The 25185-nt window shown below is 44.2% G+C and overlaps 1 protein-coding gene across 1 annotated transcript; it reads left to right on the forward strand.

Moving 5' to 3' along the window:
• The first annotated feature begins 2431 nt into the window (after nt 1-2431).
• On the forward strand, nt 2432-24833 carry gnb3a (guanine nucleotide binding protein (G protein), beta polypeptide 3a). The gene is made up of 9 exons (XM_017706024.1): nt 2432-2644; nt 7782-7908; nt 8761-8906; nt 15199-15262; nt 17153-17315; nt 19595-19661; nt 20859-21060; nt 21992-22208; nt 24655-24833. The coding sequence occupies exons 2-9, from the start codon at nt 7852-7854 to the stop codon at nt 24759-24761; spliced, it is 1023 nt and encodes a 340-aa protein (XP_017561513.1). The 5' UTR covers nt 2432-2644; nt 7782-7851; the 3' UTR covers nt 24762-24833.
• Nucleotides 24834-25185: the final 352 nt, after the last annotated feature.

The raw sequence follows: 25185 nt of genomic DNA on the forward strand, positions 1-25185 counted from the left end.
GCGAAATGGAAAATACAACAAATGAGATGCCAAACTGTTGAGATCTATAGCAAACAATAATGGGAAAACATTTCACTTACTTCACAAACTTCAGCAACTGGTCTCCTCAGGTCCCAAAGTGTTGGTGGTGGTGGTGAACAGGCCCCCGTCCCAACTTTTTTGGAACATGTTGCTGGCTTCAAATTCAAAATGGGCAAATATTTTTCAAAAACCAGTAAAATTTCTCAGTTCCAACAATTGATTTGTTGTCCTTGTACTATTTACAACGAGATATATAGTCTGCTATATATTAAACTGCTTTGTGTAGGGGGTCTCAGGGACCTGGCGGAAACTGGGGACAGGCTGTGAGAACTTAATTGTGACATTTCAACGCAACCTAAGACTGACATACTTGGGAACCTGACTGAACCTGATGCGATCAGTCAGGTCCCATCAGGTGCTGTCAAATATGTCAATATCTCACTCCAGTGCAGCCGATTTAGGCACAATTAAAGAACATGGGTCACTATGAGCGCATGTAGCTGTGTCTGTGTCAGCTTTTCAAAAGCTCTTGATCCAACTGTTATTCTCAGGTCACCTAAATATGACTTGTGTGGCCGTGTTCATCAAAAATGTGCCTTAACAAGATTCCTCCTGTAGTAATCTGACTGGTTTGGAGTCAGCAGTCTTGCCAAATGCATTGCCATCCACCAAGATATCCCTTGCTGTGTTCAAAATAAGAAGCTTTTTTAACAACACTGAACCCAATTCAACAGACAGTCTGTCAGTGTTCATCCTTCCAGAAGTAACATCCCCCTCCCCTCCCAGCCCTAACAGAATATAATCCTCCCTTCCACCCAGTGGGTGGGGTTGTTATCATACCCCCCTCCCTCCCAAACGCTTCCTAAATCCAGTTCACCCAGCAACTTACTCTGTTTCATCCGTTTAGATCAGTGTGCAGACTGGGTAATTGTACTGGAGCTGAATGTACGGCCGTTGTTATTATTATGGCTTTGTTCATGTTCCACTTCCTCATCCTCTCCCCCCTTTACCCTCCTTCTTCATCCACTAAATTAGCCCTCTCCAAAGTTTACACAGCACCAAATCGAGTCATGATCTCAAGCCGGTCATTATACCATACATAGAAGTGTCCCACAAATCCTTTGTTTACCATCTGGAAGCCGTTCTTCCTTTCGTTTAGGTCAGGATCAGGTCTGAGCGTGTTTCTGAGGTCCTGCTCGTCCATCCACAACTAATGCACCAACTAACACAACCTGCACTATTACAGTCTACAGCAATCAGGCATAACATTCTGACCGCCTCCTTGTTTTTACGCTCACTGTCCACTTTATCAGCTCCACTTACTGTATAGCTGCACTCTGTAGTTCTACAGTTACAGACTGTAGTCCATCTGTTTCTCTGATACTCTGTTACCCTGTTCTTCAGTGGTCAGGGCCCCCATGGACCCTCACAGAGCAGGTACTATTTGGGTGGTGGATCATTCTCAGCGCTGTTTATAAACAACTCAGTGTCTCTGCTGGACTGAGAACAGTCCACCAACCAAAAATATCCAGCCAACAGCGTCCTGTGACCACTGATGAAGGACTAGAGGACGACCAACGCAAACTGTGCAGCAGCAGATGAGCTGTCGTCTCTGACTTTACATCTACAAGGTGGACCAACAAGGTAATAGAGTGGACAGTGAGTGGACTGTGTGTCTGATCCACTCAGACCAGCGCAACACACACTTATGTCAGTGTTACTGCAGTGCTGAGAATGGTCCCCCACTCCCCCAATCGTGATAGTGAAGTTAGTTAAGTGACCCTTATTAGTCCCACAACGCGGAAATTTCACCTCCGCATTTAACCCAAACATGCAGTGAAACACCACATACACACTAGTGAGCACACACACACTAGGGAGCAATGAGCACACTTGCCCAGAGGGGTGGGCAGCCCTGTCTGGGGAGCAGTTGGGGGTTAGGTGTCTTGCTCAAGGGCACTTCAGTCATGTACTGTTGGCTCCAGGAACTAAACAGACGACCTTCCGGTCACAAGGCTGGTTCCCTGACCTCCAGCCCACAGCTGCCAAAATTGAATAGCTCCTGTGCCATGTTTGTGTGCCCTGTCCCGACAAGCTGGGTGTGGTACTACACAAACCTGATTCCTAGTTGAGTTGAACCACTTTAAAAACAAGTTTGAAGATCTTACAAAACCTCAACCCCTTTTTTTTTCAAAGCTTCTCCATCTGGCTTTTCCTTCCACTTTCTACATGTGCTTTTCCATCTCCTGACCCCATGACCTCTGCACACTGCTCCTTCACCTCCCTCCAGCTCTCCTCACGGGCCCATATCCCTCTCCCTCTCCCTCTCTCTCTCCCTCTTCCACTCTGCCCATCCACTGCTTTATCCCTCTGACTCTGATCTCATTTCATCCCCTTCAATCCTCATCTGTCCATCACAGAAGTGGCAAAGCGAGGCAGTCAGGCGCAGACGGAGAGATCAAGAGGTAAAGCGAGAGAGCTTAGTGTGAGACAGGGTCCCGGGACCAGCCGAGAGGGAGAGAAAGTTGGAGTTACTGAAGTAAACACCGAAGGTATCGACACAAAGATAAAGGCAACAAAAAATAAATAAACAGACGCAGAGGACATAATCCAGCGGGAGTAGGTAAGTGACTTCCGTCTGTTTCGGTTTATTCTGTTCCATTAGAATGTTCCATTCTGTTCCGTTCCATTCTGTTCTATTGTGTTCCATTCTACTATACTGTACTGCATTCTACTATACTGTACTCCATTCCTCTATACTGTACTCCATTCTACTATACTGTACTCCGTTTTACTGTATTCTATTCTATTGTGTTCCATTCCTCTATACTGTACTCCATTCCTCTATACTGTACTCCATTCTACTATACTGTACTCCATTCTACTATACTGTACTCCATTCTACTGTATTCTATTCTATTGTATTCCATTCTACTATACTGTACTACATTTTTCTGTATTCTATTCTACTGTATTCCATTCAATTCCATTCCATTCATCTGTAGTGCATTCATTTCTACTCTGTTCCATTCAGCTCCACTGTATTCAATTTTGTCCTTTTCCATTCTATTGCATTCCATTCTACTATACTGTACTCCATTTTACTGTATTCTATTCTATTGCATTCCATTCTACTATACTGTACTCCATTTTACTGTATTCTATTCTATTGCATTCCATTCTAGTATACTGTACTCCATTTTACTGTATTCTATTCCATTCCATTCAACTCCAGTGCATTCATTTCTATTCTGTTCCATTCAGCTCCACTGTATTAAAGTTTATGCTTTTCCATTCTATTCTATTGTATTCCATTCTACTATACTGTACTCCATTTTACTGTGTTCTATTCTATTGTATTCCATTCTATTACACTGTACTCCATTTTACTGTGTTCTATTCTATTGTATTCCATTCTATTACACTGTACTCCATTTTACTGTGTTCTATTCTATTTTATTCCATTCTATTACACTGTACTCCATTTTACTGTGTTCTATTCTATTGTATTCCATTCTATTCCATTCAACTTCACTATATTCAACTCTATTCTATTCCATTCTATTATACTGTATTCCATTCTACTATGTTCTGTGCCATTTTATTGCACTGTATTCCATTCTATTCCATTCTGTTCCAAGCCACTTCATTCATTATATTCCATTCAATTCTATTAGAATGTTGTATTATGTTCCACCCCATGCTATTCTATTGTATTCCATTCCACTATACTGTACTCCATTTTATTGTATTCTATTCTACAATATTCCATTCCATTTAATGCTACTGTATTCTATTCTATTCCATTCCACTGCACTGTATTCCATTCTACTCCGTTCTGTTCCAGTCTACTGCATTGTGTTCCATTCTGTTTCATTCCAGTTCGTTCTGCTTTATTATATTCCATTCAAGTCTATTCCATTGTATTCTATATTTTGAGCGCCACAGGTACTCATACTGTTGCCATTTTTATATACAGAATGCTGTGTTGTACAATAACTGAAGACTAAAAAATTACGTTTTTAAATAAAAGTAAAGTAACATGTTTGACCACCAAGGTTTTCTAAAGGTTTGCAATCACAAGACTGACCAGTTCCATTTACACTAAGCCAAAAGTGGCTCCCTACATAAAGTAGCTCTATAAAAACACTTGATTTGCGCAGATGACTTAAAAATGTTCGAAAGAATGATGCAACTGGACTTGCTGTTCATAGTCCTTCCTTAAATACATCAAAAAAACGTTTTTAATAGTAATAGTACATCAGTTTACCACTGTGTCATATGACCACGATCTGAAAAAGAAGTGTAAATGGATCTTTTCGTGCTACAGAGGTTCCTCAGACTTCAGACAACAGAGTCGTCTGCCGTGAAAGCAGTGTCCAGGATTCAAATGTCGAGGCCACATTCACGCCCATTAGCCGCATAGCCTCTCGATCTCTCTCTCTCTCTCACTCTACCCCTCCACCCACCCCCGGCTCTTATCCAGATGCAAAGAGCAGTCAGTAATCGGATGAGAGCAGATTTGACTCAAAAGGCCTCCCTTAAAATCTCAGCAGCCTGGATTTAAACCCTCTCTCTCCTGCCTCCGTCCATCCATCCATCCTTCTCCCTCTCGCTCTGATTGGTCCAGCTCTTCTCACTGAGCGTTAGCTCCCTTTTTTAATGTCTCTCGGACTTTGTATTGAGCGCAATCTGTGTTCTTTATCTCCCTTACCACACACCTAATAAAGACAACACGGTCGATCTAACCAGAAACGACACAGACCAACCGAAAAACGAACCATGAGAAAAGATGTCACGATGCTGAAAGTTTGACTTTGATACTGATACCAAATGAAAACTATGATGACGCTTTGGCAAAAACATTAAAAATACCTGTCAGCGTCGGAAAGCAGAATGTATTGGATTGAATATAAAACTGGTACTCAGTAACTGCAAGTGAAATTTCATATTCGGTCTATTTTTTCAATACAAAACTGTTTAAAAACAGTATAAAAAAGGTTGAATAAATCTAATAAAAAAAATTAATCATGTACCACTAGAGCAGAGACCAAAAACAAAACAGGGTTGCATGATGCATCGAACTTTCCATGCTTTATCAATATTACAACATGGCAAAAAACTTTTATATTCTAACCAATACTGTATTAGTTGTAACACAGTGTGATGAACGTTACGCTATACTGTATTAGTTGTAACACAGTGTGATGAACGTTACGCTATACTGTATTAGTTGTAAAACAGTGTGATGAATGTTGGGCTCTACTGTATTAGTTGTAACAGTGTGATGAACGTTAGGCTATACTGTATTAGTTGTAACACAGTGTGATGAATGTTACGCTATACTGTATTAGTTGTAACACAGTGTGATGAACGTTACGCTATACTGTATTAGTTGTAAAACAGTGTGATGAATGTTGGGCTCTACTGTATTAGTTGTAACACAGTGTGATGAACGTTACGCTATACTGTATTAGTTGTAACACAGTGTGATGAACGTTACGCTATACTGTATTAGTTGTAACACAGTGTGATGAACGTTACGCTATACTGTATTAGTTGTAACACAGTGTGATGAATGTTACGCTATACTGTATTAGTAGTAACACAGTGTGATGAATGTTAGGCTATACTGTATTAGTTGTAACACAGTGTGATGAATGTTAAGCTATACTGTATTAGTTGTAACACAGTGTGATGAATGTTAGGCTATACTGTATTAGTTGTAACAGTGAGATGAATGTTAAGCTATACTGTATTAGTTGTAACACAGTGTGATGAACGTTACGCTATACTGTATTAGTTGTAACACAGTGTGATGAACGTTACGCTATACTGTGTTAGTTGTAACACAGTGTGATGAACGTTAGGCTATACTGTATTAGTTGTAACAGTGAGATGAATGTTACGCTATACTGTGTTAGTTGTAACACAGTGTGATGTACGTTACGCTATACTGTGTTAGTTGTAACAGTGTGATGAACGTTGGGCTATACTGTATTAGTTGTAACACAGTGTGATGAACGTTAGGCTATACTGTGTTAGTTGTAACACAGTGTGATGAATGTTAGGCTATACTGTATTAGTTGGAACACAGTGTGATGAACGTTACTTTATACTGTATTAGTTGTAACACAGTGAGATGAACGTTACTTTATACTGTATTAGTTGTAACACAGTGTGATGAATGTTGGGCTATACTGTGTTAGTTGGAACACAGTGTGATGAATGTTGGGCTATACTGTATTAGTTTAAAAGATAAATAGACAAGTAGGATAATTACGAGTAAACGATTAGTTATTTGTGTTTAAGTTTCTCACTTTTTTGCCATACTATCATTCTGATGTCAAGTACTGTGATACTATACTTGGTACTAGTTTCAAAGACAAATTTCTGGTATCATGGCAACCCTAACTGGAGGTTTTGTGTTAAGTTTTTCTACTGAAATAGGTGTAAGGCGAAACCCTTTGACTAATAACCAAGACTGAGCAGTTCCCTCCCATTCCCCCTCCTCAAACAAATTTTAGGCAAAGTCGTTTGGTCATAAGGGCTTGCTAGAGACAACAACACAGATTTAAACAGCAGTAGAAGGAAAGGGGATCATACAGCCACCATCACTTTTTTAAGGTAAGGTTTTAATATACAATGAACAATGAACCTGCCAATAATGTACAACAGTGTAATAACTTTTGCCATATTTGTGTACTACCTGTAAACTGACATTCAGAGTAAGGTTCATAGATAGTTTGCTTACTGAAACAAGCTTTAAACTTATTGAAAAAGTCATAGTCATGAATATAAGATAAAGTCATAATATAAAGGCGTAAGGGCAGCATTCATAAGGCAACATAACACCTACATAAGCCTTTCAGGTCAACTCCCATAAAGTTCTATAAATATTTCATGAAGGCTTATTGCAACAAGTGTCAGTTGTCTATTAAGGCTGTCTATTTTGACGTGACTTTAGCAACAGTCATGGCAACTGATGCTTGTTGGAATAAGCCTTTTGAAATGTCTATAGTTTTTTTTAGTTGTTATGAAGGCTTATAGGTGTCGTTGTAGCCTTAAAAACCCAAATTCATCAGGGTGGGACACTAAGTATGCTGTTTTCAGCAGATCCACTCTAGAGAACAATTCTGTTATTATACTTTTAGACAGATTTGGCCACTAAAGCAGAAAACCTTTTAAGCACTCACATAATGGTTTTCGTGTGATGCTGAGGTGTTCAGGATTTTCTAACTGACGAATTAGCGAGAAATTCATTCTGAGTGAATACAGTTAGTCGCAAATAGTACCATGTCGTGGGCATCTTGCGGCGCAGTGGGACGCGTCAACTGAAATTCAGGACGGTTCCAGATGTTTTTCTTCAAGCTTGGAAGTCCTAAGTGAACATACAGCACATGCAAACATGTCCTTCACTCATTGTGGGATAAAACCGGACCTAACGAGACCCACGACTGTTTGCTTAAGCAGGTTTTTATGTGTATGTGTGCACATAGGTTTTTGAATGTTTTGTGGCAACTGGGTTGTATAAGTGTATGTTTTGCGTGCATCCTTATTTGTGAGTATTTGCAAGCCAGTTGAGAGGAGTTTGAATTGCAAATGCCCGTCCGAGGCAGGGAAAGCTTTAGTTTCACAAAACGTGAAAAGCTTGACCATCTTGTGCAACTAAAAAAGGGATATTTGCTCTTAAAACAGCACTTGTTAATGCAACAATGAAAATATAGATGACCTCTTTTAATGGACTTTTTTTTACCCAGCATTCTCTCTGCTCACCTGATCGGACTCCTGGTTCGTCTCCATTGGTGACTGTGCCTGACAACCGTTGCCATGGGTGAAATGGAGCAGCTTCGGAAGGAGGCGGAGCGCCTGAAGGACGATATCACTGTTAGTGTCACTGGTCCAAACCAAATCTAGCACAATACAAAGCAAACAATTAGATGCTTGGAACTTGTGTGGTTCCCCCTAGTAGAACGTTAAAGGAGGGTTCCACCAGTTTTTCAAAATCTCTGCACAACTTGACACTCAGTCAGAGCGGTTTGATGTGAAATGGTTCAAAATTCACTCATTTCTTTAAAGTGGTGGTGATAGGAACCAGGGCTCACGATGTCTAAATGCAGAAATAGAGAATATTTATCTATACTGTTATAATGTGCTAGGGCATCTGGACGTCTGGTTCCTGTCACCACCGCTATGAGCAAGTTTCTCTAGAACAGAGCACAATAAACCACTCTGAACCAATTAGTTTACATCAAGGGTGGGGCAGGCCGGATTCCTGCACAGTGTGTTAGTGATGGTTCTGCTCAAATACTCCTGATTCAACTCAGTTAACTGCCAGGTTTAGTTGGACACAGCACTGGATTCTGGACCCCGGTTTACATCTAAGCCATTTCATTATTTTTAAAGATCCCCTTTAAACCAACAGTCCAGTAAAATACCAAGTTAACACAATTTACCCTATTTGATCAGACAAGACATGCTTGGTGTCTGAAGTTTGCTTCTTAAGTATCAGCACTGGAGCTTTGAGACTAATGGAGCTAACAAGCAATGGAAGCTTACACCTCTCCAATTAGCACCTTCAGACACCAGACATGCCTTGGCCGTAAGAGGGGAAAGCTCATGGCCACTTGGGGTAAGAGGGGAAAACATCAGCTGTCCTTCATTTGAGCTTCACCACTCCAATCGTCATCGGCAGCGCCTGTTTGTGAGACTGCATTATAACGGTTCATTCTTTTACAGGCCGCACGTAAAGCAGTGCAGGACGCCACACTGCAGGACACAGTCTCAGGGACGGCCGTGGTGGGCCGAGTCCAGCTCAAAACCAGGAAGACCCTGAGAGGACATCTGGCCAAAATCTACGCCATGCACTGGTCTACAGACTCAAAGTAAACACACATTCACGAGCTTGTCTGTGTCCCTGTCCATGTGGGTGTAAATGCTGCTGTGCAGAGGTGAAACAACGCACTGTGACACTGACGACCTTCATCATGTGCATTAATGATGGCGTCTAATGCAGTGACACTGTTTGAACACCACGGTTTGCAAATGATCACCACCAACTGACACCTCACTCTCCAGTCTCCCTAGTGTGGCTAGTGTGGTTGGCTCACACCAGCACTCCTCCTGCCTCCCAGCTCTAGTGCTGTTCTCTCACTGTAGCACTCCTCCTGTCTCCCAGCTCTAGTGCTGTTCTCTCACTGTAGCACTCCTCCTGTCTCCCAGCTCTAGTGCTGTTCTCTCACTGTAGCACTCCTCCTGTCTCCCAGCTCTAGTGCTGTTCTCTCACTGTAGCACTCCCCCTGCCTCCCAGCTCTAGTGCCGTTCTCTCACTCTAGCGCTCCTCCTGCCTCCCAGCTCTAGTGCTGTTCTCTCACTGTAGCACTCCTCCTGCCTCCCAGCTCTAGTGCTGTTCTCTCACTGTAGCACTCCTCCTGCCTCCCAGCTCTAGTGCTGTTCTCTCACTGTAGCACTCCTCCTGTCTCCCAGCTCTAGTGCCGTTCTCTCACTCTAGGACTCCTGCCTCCCAGCTCTAGTGCTGTTCTCTCACTGTAGCACTCCTCCTGCCTCCCAGCTCTAGTGCCGTTCTCTCACTCTAGCACTCCTCCTGCCTCCCAGCTCTAGTGCTGTTCTCTCACTGTAGCACTCCTCCTGCCTCCCAGCTCTAGTGCCGTTCTCTCACTGTACCACTCCCCCTGCCTCCCAGCTCTAGTGCTGTTCTCTCACTCTAGCACTCCTCCTGCCTCCCAGCTCTAGTGCCGTTCTCTCACTCTAGCACTCCCCCTGCCTCCCAGCTCTAGTGCCGTTCTCTCACTATAGCACTCCCCCTGCCTCCCAGCTCTAGTGCTGTTCTCTCACTCTAGCACTCCTCCTGCCTCCCAGCTCTAGTGCCGTTCTCTCACTCTAGCACTCCTCCTGCCTCCCAGCTCTAGTGCCGTTCTCTCACTGTAGCACTCCTCCTGTCTCCCAGCTCTAGTGCTGTTCTCTCACTGTAGCACTCCTCCTGCCTCCCAGCTCTAGTGCTGTTCTCTCACTGTAGCACTCCTCCTGCCTCCCAGCTCTAGTGCTGTTCTCTCACTGTAGCACTCCTCCTGTCTCCCAGCTCTAGTGCCGTTCTCTCACTCTAGGACTCCTGCCTCCCAGCTCTAGTGCTGTTCTCTCACTGTAGCACTCCTCCTGTCTCCCAGCTCTAGTGCTGTTCTCTCACTGTAGCACTCCTCCTGCCTCCCAGCTCTAGTGCCGTTCTCTCACTCTAGCACTCCTCCTGCCTCCCAGCTCTAGTGCTGTTCTCTCACTGTAGCACTCCTCCTGCCTCCCAGCTCTAGTGCTGTTCTCTCACTGTAGCACTCCTCCTGCCTCCCAGCTCTAGTGCTGTTCTCTCACTGTAGCGCTCCTCCTGCCTCCCAGCTCTAGTGCCGTTCTCTCACTCTAGCACTCCTCCTGCCTCCCAGCTCTAGTGCTGTTCTCTCACTGTAGCACTCCTCCTGCCTCCCAGCTCTAGTGCCGTTCTCTCACTCTAGCACTCCTGCCTCCCAGCTCTAGTGCTGTTCTCTCACTCTAGCACTCCTCCTGCCTCCCAGCTCTAGTGCCGTTCTCTCACTCTAGCACTCCCCCTGCCTCCCAGCTCTAGTGCCGTTCTCTCACTATAGCACTCCCCCTGCCTCCCAGCTCTAGTGCCGTTCTCTCACTCTAGCACTCCTCCTGCCTCCCAGCTCTAGTGTGGATTTCTCACTCTAGCACTCCTCCTGCCTCCCAGCTCTAGTGCCGTTCTCTCACTATAGCACTCCCTCTGCCTCCCAGCTCTAGTGCCGTTCTCTCACTCTAGCACTCCCCCTGCCTCCCAGCTCTAGTGCCGTTCTCTCAATCTAGTACTCCTCCTGTCTCCCAGCTCTAGTGTGGATTTCTCACTCTAGCACTCCTCCTGCCTCCCAGCTCTAGTGCCGATCTCTCACTCTAGAACTCCTCCTGCCTCCCAGCTCTAGTGCCGTTCTCTCACTATAGCACTTCTCCTGCCTCCCAGCTCTAGAGCTGTTCTCTCACTCTAGCACTCCTCCTGTCTCCCAGCTCTAGTGTGCATTTCTCACTCTAGCACTCCTCCTGCCTCCCAGCTCTAGTGCCGTTCTTTCACTATAGCACTTCTCCTGCCTCCCAGCTCTAGTGCTGTTCTCTCACTCTAGCACTCATCCTGTCTCTCAGCTCTAGTGTTGATTTCTCACTCTAGCACTCCTCTTGTCTCCCAGCTCTAGTGCTGATTGCTCACTCTAGCACTCCTCCTGTCTCCCAGCTCTAGTGCTGATTGCTCACTCTAGCACTCCTCCTGCCTCCCAGCTCTAGTGCCGTTCTCTCACTATAGCACGTCTCCTGCCTCCCAGCTCTAGTGCCATTCTCTCACTCTATCACTCCTCCTGTCTCCCAGCTCTAGTGTGCATTTCTCACTCTAGCACTCCTCCTGTCTCCCAGCTTTAGTGCTGACTGCTCACTCTAGCACTCCTCCTGCCTCCCAGCTCTAGTGCTGTTCTCTCACTGTAGCACTCCTCCTGCCTCCCAGCTCTAGTGCTGTTCTCTCACTCTAGCACTCCTCCTGTCTCCCAGCTCTAGTGCCGTTCTCTCACTCTAGCACTCCTCCTGCCTCCCAGCTCTAGTGCCGTTCTCTCATTATAGCACTTCTCCTGCCTCCCAGCTCTAGTGCTGTTCTCTCACTCTAGCACTCCTCCTGCCTCCCAGCTCTAGTGCCGTTCTCTCACTATAGCACTCCTCCTGCCTCCCAGCTCTAGTGCTGATTTCTCACTCTAGCACTCTTCCTGTCTCCCAGCTTTAGTGCTGTTTTTTCACTCTAGCACTCCTCCTGTCTCTCAGCTCTAGTGCTGATTGCTCACTCTAGCACTCCTCCTGTCTCCCAGTTCTAGTGCTGAATGCTCACTCTAGCACTTCTGTCTCTCAGCTCTAGTGCTGATTGCTCACTCTAGCACTCCTCTTGTCTCCCAGCTCTAGTGCTGACTGCTCACTCTAGCACTCCTTCTGTCTCCCAGCTTTAGTGCTGACTGCTCACTCTAGCACTGCTCCTGTCTCCCAGCTTTAGTGCTGATTGCTCACTCTAGCACTCCTCCTGTCTCTCAGCTCTAGTGCTGATTGCTCACTCTAGCACTCCTCCTGTCTCCCAGCTCTAGTGCTGATTGCTCACTCTAGCAGTCCTCCTGTCTCCCAGCTCTAGTGTTGATTGCTCACTCTAACACTCCTCCTGTCTCCCAGCTCTAGTGTTGATTGCTCACTCTAGCACTCCTCCTGTCTCCCAGTTCCAGTGCTGAATGCTCACTCTAGCACTTCTGTCTCTCAGCTCTAGTGCTGATTGCTCACTCTAGCACTCCTCCTGTCTCTCAGCTCTAGTGCTGATTGCTCACTTTAGCACTCCTCCTGTCTCCCAGTTCCAGTGCTGAATGCTCACTCTAGCACTTCTGTCTCTCAGCTCTAGTGCTGATTGCTCACTCTAGCACTCCTCTTGTCTTCCAGCTCTAATGTTGACTGCTCACTCTAGCACTCCTCCTGTCTCCCAGCTTTAGTGCTGACTGCTCACTCTAGCACTCCTCCTGTCTCCCAGCTTTAGTGATGATTGCTCACTCTAGCACTCCTCCTGTCTACCAGCTCTAGTGCTGATTGCTCACTCTAGCACTTCTGTCTCTCAGCTCTAGTGCTGATTGCTCACTCTAGCACTCCTCTTGTCTCCCAGCTCTAGTGCTGACTGCTCACTCTAGCACTCCTCCTGTCTCCCAGCTTTAGTGCTGACTGCTCACTCTAGCACTCCTCCTGTCTCCCAGCTCTAGTGCTGATTGCTCACTCTAGCACTCCTCCTGTCTCCCAGCTCTAGTGCTGATTGTTCACTCTAGCAGTCCTCCTGTCTCTCAGCTCTAGTGCTGATTGCTCACTCTAGCACTCCTCCTGTCTCCCAGCTCTAGTGTTGATTGCTCACTCTAGCACTCCTCCTGTCTCCCAGCTCTAGTGTTGATTGCTCACTCTAGCACTCCTCCTGTCTCCCAGCTCTAGTGCTGTTTTTTCACTCTAGCACTCCTCCTGTCTCTCAGTTCTAGTGCTGATTGCTTACTCTAGCACTCCTCCTGTCTCCCAGCTCTAGTGCTGATTGCTCACTCTAGCACTCCTCCTGTCTCCCAGCTCTAGTGCTGATTGCTCACTCTAGCACTTCTGTCTCTCAGCTCTAGTGCTGACTGCTCACTCTAGCACTCCTCCTGTCTCCCAGCTTTAGTGCTGACTGCTCACTCTAGCACTCCTCCTGTCTCTCAGCTCTAGTGCTGATTGCTCACTCTAGCACTCCTCCTGTCTCTCAGCTCTAGTGCTGATTGCTCACTCCAGCTCTCCTCCTGTCTCCCAGTTCTAGTGCTGAATGCTCACTCTAGCACTCCTCCTGTCTCCCAGCTCTAGTGCTGTTTTTTCACTCTAGCACTCCTCCTGTCTCCCAGCTCTAGTGCCGATTGCTCACTCTAGCACTCCTCCTGTCTCCCAGCTCTAGTGCCGATTGCTCACTCTAGCACTCCTCTTGTCTCCCAGCTCTAGTGCTGATTGCTCACTCTAGCACTCCTCCTGTCTCTCAGCTCTAGTGCTGATTGCTCACTCTAGCACTCCTCCTGTCTCCCAGCTCTAGTACTTATTGCTCAATCTAGCACTCCTCCTGTCTCTCAGCTCTAGTGCTGATTGCTCACTCTAGCACTCCTCCTGTCTCTCAGCTCTAGTGCTGACTGCTCACTCTAGCACTCCTCCTGTCTCTCAGCTCTAGTGCTGATTGCTCACTCTAGCACTCCTCCTGTCTCCCAGCTCTAGTGCTGATTGCTCACTCTAGCACTCCTCCTGTCTCTCAGCTCTAGTGCTGACTGCTCACTCTAGCACTCCTCCTGTCTCTCAGCTCTAGTGCTGATTGCTCACTCTAGCACTCCTCCTGTCTCCCAGCTTTAATGTTGGTAGCTCATTCCATCACTCCTCCCGCCTCTTCGCTGTAGTGTCGTTAACTCACTCCAGCACTCCTCCTGCTTCCCACCACATGTTGTTAACTCACTCCACCTCCTCCTGCTTCCCACCACATGTTGTTAACTCAGTCCAGCACTCCTCCTGCTTCCCAGCACATGTTGTTAACTTATTCCAGCACTACTCTTGTCCCCTAACTCTAGAGCACGATATTTTTGTAAAGTTTTTTTTTTAAGTTTTATGCAGCGCGAGCACTGAATGCTCTCGATGTTGGTCCCTTCCATGCGTCAGGTCAAATCGGCACCACTGCATCACTAAACACGCTTACAAACAACACATCAGCAGATATCAGCAGACCTCACTGACAGCACTACGCTAAGACGTCTGGCTCATGATCTTGTGTGTGTTTACTGTGTCTGATTAGGCTCGCTTTAAGCAGCAGATGTAAAGCTGTGATTGAGTAATTGGATTAATGCTCTGAGACTCTGTTGCCTTTGATGGGATTTGATGGGATTCAGTGGATGTTTCAACGTTTGGTGGACCTAACTAACTCTCTTATATTACAAATAAACATTTACAGCATATAAACATGTTGCAAAGTTGTATCTAAGCATTGATCTGGAAATGGTGGTTCTAGGGCGACCAGTCATGTAACGTCAGAATCAGTTATATTATGTTAGAATTATATTGATATTATATATTGATATTATATACATGAAACCTGCTATTTTCTACACTTTCCTTGTATTTTTGTGGTTTTATGTACCGAAAAACAGTCGTTTTCTAACCTCTCTTTAAGACTGATGTATGTAAATGAGCTCTGTTGTGACTGGCTGTCGTACATTGTTGCTCATTGAAAAAGCAGTCCAGACTAAAACACCTCTTATAACTTCAATGTGAAGGGGAGGGTCGGCTAAACCGCTGTGGTCCATGTAGGAGGACAAGTGCAGGGCTTTTCCTGCATAGAGAATTACGAGGCAGACACCTCCCTCAAATTTCGGGCCTCCTCCAGCTGTCTTGAGAGAAAACACCGTTTTCTAACACTCAGTCGAATGGAATCATTGTTAGGTCAGAGGTTTATACCCCTAATAAATGCAGGTCACTGTTATAGTCTCTGCAGCCTGTCTTGCACTTTCTGAACCCTTTCCGTTTTCCTATTCGTCCAATTTATCATCCTCTCTCTCTCTCTCTCTCTCTCTCTCTCTCTCACAGACTCTGTGTGAGTGCATCTCAGGATGGAAAGCTGATTGTGTGGGACAGCTACACCACCAACAAGGTACTGAGTGACTATTTCAAGCTACATCCACACGTCCACCAGTGCCTTCTAGTGGTCAAATCTGTGAGCACAAGATACTGAAGAACTGTGCACTGTCAGAAGAAAGGGGAGTGTAAGGGTACATAGTGTTCATTTTTGTTCAAGGTACAATCAACGTAAATATATCCTGACCTCAAGGTCAAATACCTTAAATGATTTTCATATATACACTACATCCACTTTCCCAGGATAAAGGGACATATTTGATCCTTTTCATAACCAAACGTTATCAAACAGAAAAGTAAAACTAAACAAATAAACCAAAAAAAAACTTAAAGAGCCACTTTAGTTTTCGAGATGTCAACACTGTCATAGCAAACCACCTATCAACACTCTAACAACCACTTGGGATACCATAGCAACCGCCTAGCAACACTCTAGAAACCACCTGGGATACCACAGTAACCACCGAGAAACACCCTAGCGACCACTTGGGATACCACAGCAACCACCTAGCAGCACCCTAGCAACCACCTGAGATACCATAGCAACGGCCTGACCACTCCTTCAGCTGCGCAACTGCTCTGCATTTTCTACAATAAACGAACTTTTCTAGTCGTCTATATTTCACTAATGTGTAAAAGTCACATTTTTAATTCTGTGTATTTTTTTAAAATAATTCTAAATCGTACCAAAATAATCGTTTTGATTCCTAAAGAATTGTTTTCCAATTAAATGTAAATCTCTGTAATGTCAGAGATTTTCACCCCTACCTTACGTCAACTGTGACTCCAATAAGTATCTGGGCGCTTTAATCTCTGATAAATATAAATTAAGATATTATCATTTTTTTCAGAGTAAAAAAACTTTTAGCACAACATCAAACTGACGGGAGTCTCTGTGCGCGAAAAGGCTGTAGATGAACTCTAATCAGGCTGCACTAAAGCACATGGGTGCAACATCAAAGTATGGGGCTGTTATTCTTACTATAATGTTGATGAGCTTTTTGCTTATTGATTCGAAAATGAATTCAAGGGCATTTTGAATGCAAACCTGCAAAAGTCTGCAAAGAAACTGCTTAAACAACAGGCCAAAAAGGAAATGACAGTCTTGGAATAGTTTGTTAAAATAAATGTCACTTGGTTTAACGTTTTGTTGCCTAACACAAAGAACTATATATTTTTAAATATACTGGCTAAATCTTTTTGGGGCCACCGTGATTCTGACCTTAGACATCTAAGTTGGCCTGTATGGTCGTATATCACCCTTTAATGAGCCTGAGGTGGAGATTCATTCTTCATTCTCAGTATTTTGTTTTGTGTAACAATTAAGGGGGTTTTCATCAAAGAGTATTTTTTTAATTTTAATTAAATGAGACACAGGGATTTTTAAAGTTTAAGCATATTTGACTTGATGAGAAATAGCCAGCCATGCCCAGTGCTTGACCACCTTGTTTTTTTTTATGTTGGTGATAGGAACAACAGGGTCAATTAAGTATACAGCTCAAAGACATGCATTTTCAGCCAAAATCAGTTTTCTTTGGGTTTCATATTTCCTTTAAAAACGCTGAGCAATGCATTAGTACCCATTTTCTGTGAGTCAGCTTTAGAGGTGTTAAACTCTTCAGACCCCAGGTTCCTATTAATGAATGGGCACAATTTTTCCTGTGACAAACTCCTCAAGAAAGGGTCGTCAAAGCAATCTGAATGACTTTACATCCCAGCAAGCAAAGATCCATTCAGGATAATCCTCAACTTGGACTTATATGAGATTTTAACATTAGATTATTTAGTAGATACTAAATAATTTGACTGATCACAGAGCAGTTGTGTTCAAACCCACCTACAGAGGCTGTATAGGAATCCAAATCAACAGAAATGATGACAGTTTGTCTCCATGTACGTTTCCCAGGTAAACGCCATCCCGCTGAAGTCTTCCTGGGTGATGACCTGTTCCTATGCCCCCTCAGGAAACATGGTGGCTTGTGGGGGTCTGGACAACATGTGCTCCATCTACAACCTGAAGGGCAAAGACGGCAACGTCAAAGTCATGCGGGAGCTGGCAGCACACACAGGTGCCACCTACACAATTATGGTTTTTAATCAGAAGAGCTAAACAAAGTCTTTTGTAGGCTCTGTAGTTTAATATATACAGACTGCTTCTACAGACATTAGTGAAAGAATGGGTCAGGAGCTCAGTGAATTCCAGTGTGGTACCGTGATCGGACGCCACCTGGGCAACAAGTCCAGTCGTGAAATTTCCTCACAACTAAATATTCCACAGTCAACTGTCAGTGGGATTATAACAAAGAAGTGGTCGGCCACGTAAAATGAGCGGAGTCAGCGGATGCTGAGGTGCATAGTGCGCTCAAGAACAGCGTGGAGAGCTTCATGGAATGGGTTTCCATGGCCGAGCAGCTGCATCCAAGCCTTACATCACCAAGCGCAGTGCAAAGCGTGGAATGCAGTGGTGTAAAGCGCCGCCACTGGACTCTAGAGCAGTGGAGACGTGTTCTCTGGAGTGACCAATCACGCTTCTCCGTCTGGAAATCCGATGGACGAGTCCGGGTTTGGCGGTTCCCAGGAGACGGTACTTGTCTGACTGCATTGTGCCAAGTGTAAAGTTTGGTGGAGGGGGGATCATGGTGTGGGGCTGTTTTTCAGGAGTTGGGCTCGACCGCTTAGTTCCAGTGAAAGGAACTCTTAAAGCTTCAGCACCAAGAGATTTTGGACAATTTCATGCTCCCAACTTTGTGGGAACAGTTTGGGGAGTTTGGACCCTTCCTGGTCCAACATGACTGCACACCAGTGCACAAAGCAGGTCCATAAAGACGTGGATGAGCCAGTTTGGTGTGGAAGAACTTGACTGGCCTGCACAGAGTCCTGACCTCAACCCCATAGAACACCTTTGGGTTGAATTAGAGCGGAGACTGTGAGCCAGGCCTTCTCGTCCAACATCAGTGTCTGACCTCACAAATGTGCTTCTGGAAGAACACAGAACTGCAGAGGGTGGGCCGACATCATATTAAACCCTGTGGATTAAGAATGGGACGTCACTCAAGTTCATATGCGTGTGAAGGCAGACGAGCAAATACTTTTGGCAATATAGTGTATATATATATATATATATATATATATATATATATATTATCACAAGAACTGTATTGCTCTGGGTAAATGGGATATTTTATATCACTTGTAATTATCTGAACCTTTGATGTAACTGTTTCCCTACCAGTGATCCTGAACTGAAAACTGGACTCAAGGTCCAGATTTTATGAACTCTAGAGGCCTTTCTGCAGTCGGTGATTGGTGCATGGCACCAACAGCACCCACAGAAACTCTAAACGTGCGCTAACCATCATTATTTTAGTGAACTAAAAATCTGAGTCTCTCACATTTTTAACATCAGTTACGCCTATAAGTATCGCGTAGTGTGGGCCAGGCGTTAGGCATGGAATTTGCACAGCGCCACTTGGTCTACACTTCCAACACTTGTTAGCTACATTAGCCTCATTGCCATAAGGCAAACTTCAGATGTCAAACATCTTTTGATTAACTGACTTCACTTTGGGTTTGAAGAAAACTGTACATTTCACTTTTCATCAGACTTTATGGTACGTCTGGACTGGCTTGCACCAGTTTATTCCTCAGCTTGTGCGCAAAGTCCCTGGTTTCACTACTTAGTTTCCCACTATCCTTTTACTAAATCTGGGGCACGCTACAAATCTTTAAGTCTTAGCTGGTAGCAACTAACTATACCATACGTCGCTCTATTATCTATAATCTTTTCCATTTTTTTTTTTAGCAAAAAGCAATTAAATATATTTAAATAAGTAAAATTAAACTCAATAAAACTCAAAACTCTGTTTATTCTTTAATATTTTCTTGCATTTTGTTTTTACTTTAACCAAAAAAGAGTCATGTTTGAGTCTTTTTTGTGCGATTTATCCAGAGGTGTCAAATTCAGGTCCAGAAAGTAAAAATCCTTCCCAGGATTTTGTTCCAACAGGCTGGCTTCTCTAGTTAGATCACACCACCAGCAGAGCTGTCCAGCCTGTTGGAACAAAATCCTGGGAAGGATTTTTACTTTCTGAACCTGGATTTGACACCTCTGGATTTATCACGTTTCCGTTGGTTTCCCCAATGCTTTCTCCTGCTTAGAAGGAGATGCAAATAATTAATGGATACTGAGCTCAACATTGCGACTAGTTTGTGTGGTGCATCTTATCCGGATTTGTAAACCTAAACTTAGTTACACTTACGTCATATCTAGCCTACGTTTTCACTTCGGCACAGCTTGGTGCAACCCGGCCCCAGCTCACCGATTCTCCTGTTGTTCTTTATGACTTAGGCTACCTGTCATGCTGTCGTTTCTTGAGTGACGCTGAGATCATCACCAGCTCTGGAGACTGTACCTGGTAAGAGTTCAGCAACAAAACAGAAACCATAAGCTACGTTCACATGACAAGCCTCGTTGCTCAAATCTGATTCTTTGCTCAAATCCGATCTCTGACTCGACGGTTCACACTCGTTCAGGTAAGTGATTCTAATCTGTCATTAATGTGATGAATCGGCCTGAACTGACCCTCATGAGCTCCTCCTACTCAGCAACGTCACGTGACTGAACCACTGCATCATCAGCACAAACTAACGAGCAGAACGAGCTTCGCTGAGAAGATCATTAACTCTGATCAGCTCTCAGCTTCATTATTAGAGCCAGACGAAGGAGGAAAAGGTGAGACGAGCTGCTTTTCCACCGTGTACAGGCTTTAACGTCTGTTCGGCACTGTTGCCATGGTAACGCTGAATGATGGTCACGTGCAGTGGGAAAAAAAGACATGTGGATTTGAAATGATCAGGTTTGCACATTCACACAGCCCTGAAAACATCAGATCTGAATCACATCAGGGCAAAAAATCTGATTTGTGCCACTTCAACCTGGTAATGTGAACACAGCCTTTCATATGTCACGCGATTCATTCACGTGACGTTACTGAGTCGGATGAGCTCATGAGGGCCACTTCAGGACACCGGTTCGTTCACATTAATGACAGATTTGAGTCTCTTACCTAAGCAAGTGTGAACCATCATATCAGATCGGATTTCGAAATGAGGCTTGTAATGTGAACGTAGCTCAAATCAGCACCAATGAAACTCCTATACAACCTTAAGTTTGCAGTCACTGTTTTTAATCCTATGGTGCTACTGATACATATACTGGTGCATATTTACTGATAAACAAGTCCAAAATTGACAATATTAATACTAATAGTTTAAATATTAATAACAATATATATCATTTTAACACATTAATCTCAATATTCTTTGTATTGTGCAACTGTTGACACAAGAAAGTACTGAAGGTTGCTTAATTACAAAAACTTAGTTTTTCAGTTTTTAACACAATTTGAAAATGCATGTTGCTCTTTACATTGTCTGTAAATTTTATGAAATATGGACTAAAATAAATGACCCAGAACAACTCGGGAAAACGTCTGGTTCCTTTGACCTTCATTAAAAGTAAAGTAGGTTGTGGAGATACGAGGCTTTGTTCTGATAACGGTGTGTAATGGATGAAACTCCATAAACGGATGTGCTCCCTCTTCTTTCCGCAGCGTTCTGTGGGACATTGAGACGGGCACACAGAAGACCGTGTTCATCGGCCACATGGGCGACTGCATGAGCCTGGCCGTGTCTCCAGACTTTAAGACTTTTATTTCAGGAGCGTGCGACTTCACAGCCAAACTGTGGGATATACGGGAGGGCCAGTGCAGACAGACCTTCAGTGGCCATGAGAGTGATATAAATGCTATAGCCGTGAGTCTCTTATTGTATTATATTTATGGGTAATTCTCACACACCTCACAAATAATGGACCTCAACTCGAAAAAGTTCAAATGACTAAACTTTGAAGTTTTCTTTGTTTTATGTTTGAACATACAAACACTGCCTAAATTATTTCATCGATTTGAAACGGACGTTTTCCAGCTTCTCATCACCAGAACACAAGGTTGTAAGGATTTTGAAATTAAAATGATGAATAATGTTAGTTTATATGAAATCATTAAAGTATTTTTAAATGAACATAATTACATCTAAAAAAAACCTTGAAAAAAAAAATCATTTATCGGTCCCCTGAGCTGGCAGTACGTCACTGAGGTGCCCTTGAGCAAGACACCTGCCCCCTAGTGTGTGTGTGTATGTGTGTGCGCTCACTACTGTGTATGTGGTGTTTCACTGCACGGATGGGTTCAATGCGGAGGTGAAATTTCCTTGTTGTGGGACTAATAAGGGTCAGTTAATCTAATTTAATCTAATCTAATCTAATCTAATCTTACTGCTGTACCACATCATATGAATCATATGAATATTGTTCATCTGTGTGATGCTTATTAAACTAAAATATTTATGAATATGATTGGACACTGCTCCGAGAATGACCGTGTATGGCCAGGTCTAAGTTGTCTGAGTGTATATATACAGTGCATATGTGTGCATATATATGCAAAAGTTTGGGCAACAAATGATACGTTTTGTTGATTTTGTAGCTGCAAATTTGTCAAAAATGTAAAAAAAAAATCCCCCAAAGAGGATGTGTTACATTATCTGCAGAACAAATCATTTGACCAGGGGTTCTCGAATTTGTGCATAAAACTCCATAAGCAATAAAAAAGTACTGGGTTAAATTCTAAAACTCCACCATCGCTTCACCTCGTCCTTCATCCTCACTGTCCTCTTCCCTCCTCAGTTCTTCCCCAACGGTAACGCGGTGATCACAGGCTCGGACGATGCCACCTGTAAGCTGTATGACCTTCGCGCTGACCAGGAGCTGATCACCTACCAGGACTCCAGCATCATGTGTGGAGTCACCTCCATCGCCCCCTCGTTCTCGGGGCGCCTCATCCTGGCTGGCTACGATGACTTCAACTGCAACATCTGGGACTCGCTGAAGGCTGAGAGAGTGGGTGAGTGGGGGCGGGTGAGACGAAGGGACAGAGAACCAGTCAAGCTCAATCGCTGAACTACAGTAGCACAAACCTACTCACACCTACTGGACACACCTGCTCAAGAGATCAAAACTATGAAATAACACGTGTGATTTACTCCAATTAGAAATACAGACCGTAAACCAAAACGGGGCTATTTAGCGACAACACAATTTGGCCGGAATGTATTAACAAGGTCCACTAATTAGCTTCTAAAGAGAATCTGCATACTAATAAGGATGATACAATGATAAACAAATGCTTTAACATTTCACATTTTAGCTAAAAATTACTTGATGATGGGGTGGACATTTAAAAATACATATTTTATTAAAAGGTAAACCTCTTAAGTGACAAATAATTGACCATTTAAAAAATAATCATTGTAAAACTATTTGATATTATAGTTTTAATACCACTTTTGTGATAGAAGGCATTCTGGATGTTTTAATAAAAATCATTTTATTCAAATACAATTTACAACAAGTCTGTATTCAGATTGAAACACATTTATATTTAAATGATGAAAAGTAAATAATATTTGTTATTAGTAATGTACTGTTCATATTATTTTGGAAACAAAAAGTTATTTAATGATAAACGATTATAAGGGCTTTAAGGGTTGATTAGCATCTGCAATACAAGGCGTTCGGATATTTCTGTATTATTGTATTCTAATGCACAAAAATTAAGTCTTTGATTTGCACAGACACACACACACAAAATAACAACCATTCAAAAGACAATTAATGTTCATTTTAAATTGTACTGTGACTTGTTGATGAACACCTCTGTTCATCATTCAAAACACTAATTACAAACTTGAACATAAACCTTTAGATCAAAATGGATTTAAGCCTTTAAATGTCTGCCTCTACCGGGAACTACATACATTTCGTCAGTGTTTATAAACATGTATGTTTAACTGTTGTTTGTTTACGGTGTCAGTTGTGCACCGTCTGTAGATCGGCAGTGCCGTCTTTGCGGAGAGCTGTGAATTGTTCTTACAGCAGGAGGTTCTCACCACTCATTTAACATTTAAGCCACAGAAGGACAAGGATTGTGGGCAGTCGTGGGCTGGAGGTTAGGGAACCGGCCCCGTGACCGGAAGGTCGCCGGTTCGATCCCCAGAACCGACAGTCCATGACTGAGGTGTCCTTGAACAAGGCACCCCAACTGCTCCCTGGGTGCTGCGGATTGGGCTGCCCACCGCTCCGGGCAAGTGTGCTCACTGCCCCCTAGTGTGTACGTGGTGTTTCACTTCACGGACGGGTTCAATGCGGATGTGAGGTTTCGACCGTTGTGGGACTAATAAGGGTCACTTAATCTTAATTCACTCGATTCACCCCCAATATTCTGCTGCAACTCCCATTAGGATGAAGCCATTTGAGCCAAAAAAGCCCTAAATACCTTTTAGAACCAATTTTTGTCAACTGTGTTTGCAGACTGTGAAATTTCACCTCCGCATTTTACCCATCCGTGCAGTGAAACACCACATACACACTAGTGAGCACACTAGCCCGAAGCGGTGGGCAGCCCTATCCACGGCGCCCGGGGAGCAATTGGGGGTTAGGTGCCTTGCTGAAGGACACCTCAGTCATCGAACAGACGACCTTCCGGTCACAGGGCTGGCTCCCTAACCTCCACCTTGACGAGTGTGTAATCGATTGCATTGCATGCGATGCTGGAATTGAGCTCCGTTTTCTGCCAGACACATGAAGGAGTACGGGGGGTCTGCATCCGCAAGTTGCAAAGGGAGGTTAAATGTCACAACAACTGTCCGGCACCTACCTCATCGCTCCGACGCAGGGGCATCCCGGCTTGTTCGAAGCTCCATGTTCTGAGGAGCACATTGCACATTGTCTGGTTCAGATTGCTTCGTCCTAGTGAGAGTTATTACAGAATATACAGGGCCTCTTTCTCTCCCTGTGAATCTCCCTGTACAATATAAACATATAATAGCTACAGAGACAAAATATTTTTATTTGATTACATTGGGGCAGTCATGGGCTGGAGGTTAGGGAACCAGCCCTGTGACCGGAAGGTTTGAATCCCCAGAGCCGACAGACCGTGACTGAGGTGCCCTTGAGCAAGACACCTAACCCCCAACTGCTCCCCGGGCGCTGCGGATAGGGCTGCCCACCACTCCAGGCACGTGTGCTCACTGCCCCCTAGTGTGTGTGTGTGGTGTTTCACTGCACGGATGGGTTAAATGCGGGGTGGAATTTCCCCGATGTGGGACTAATAAGGGTCACTTAATGAATTAATCTTAATTAATGGCCCCTAGGGGGCCTGCAGAAGGAGGCTACGTAATGGAAAACATACAGTGCATTTAATTAACTGTGATGGAACTTTTGCCTGTATGTGGAAGGAAAAGTCAATTCTGACGCTGTTCTCACTCTGTGCCGTTTCGCCATGTCGACAGGAGTGTTGGCGGGCCACGATAACCGTGTGAGCTGCATCGGGGTGACAGCCGACGGCATGGCCTGCTGCACGGGGTCATGGGATAGCTTCCTGAAGATCTGGAACTGAGGCACCTTCTGAAAGAGCGAGAGAGAAAAAGACAGGACGAGGGAACATCGGAGTGATTCTAAAAAAATTGGGTATGGGCCAATGGGGGGAGGGGGGGGTGGGAGGTAAGCGAGGGGAAGCGACAAAGAGAGGGATGTTTTGTGCCAAGTCCTAAAGAGAAGGGTTTAGCTTGAGACGGAATATCTCCTTCAGAGGCAGGCGGGCCACTAGCGTTTCCTTCTGCTGAGAAATTATGCAATAATGTACACAAACGAGATGAACTGATGAAACACACGATGAGATTCTTCAAATCTTCGTCCTTCAGGGACCACTGTGCTCTGAGTTACTGCAGAAGGCACTTTCCAACTCATTTTCATGACAGAGAACAATGGGAGTAGTTGAACGTAGGTGTGTTATTAGTGTTGGTTTGATAAACGACATGTAC

The sequence above is a fragment of the Pygocentrus nattereri genome, chromosome 3, assembly GCF_015220715.1.
Source record: "Pygocentrus nattereri isolate fPygNat1 chromosome 3, fPygNat1.pri, whole genome shotgun sequence".
Lineage (NCBI taxonomy): Eukaryota > Metazoa > Chordata > Actinopteri > Characiformes > Serrasalmidae > Pygocentrus > Pygocentrus nattereri.

Excerpts from the sequence above, each read along its gene's own strand:
- gnb3a (XM_017706024.1), top strand. The coding sequence starts at position 7,852 with ATGGGTGAAATGGAGCAGCTTCGGAAGGAGGCGGAGCGCCTGAAGGAC. Across the intron at positions 8,907-15,198 it reads CACTGGTCTACAGACTCAAA|ACTCTGTGTGAGTGCATCTC; the intron begins GTAAACACACAT and ends TCTCTCTCACAG. Across the intron at positions 22,209-24,654 it reads GCTGAAGGCTGAGAGAGTGG|GAGTGTTGGCGGGCCACGAT; the intron begins GTGAGTGGGGGC and ends CCATGTCGACAG.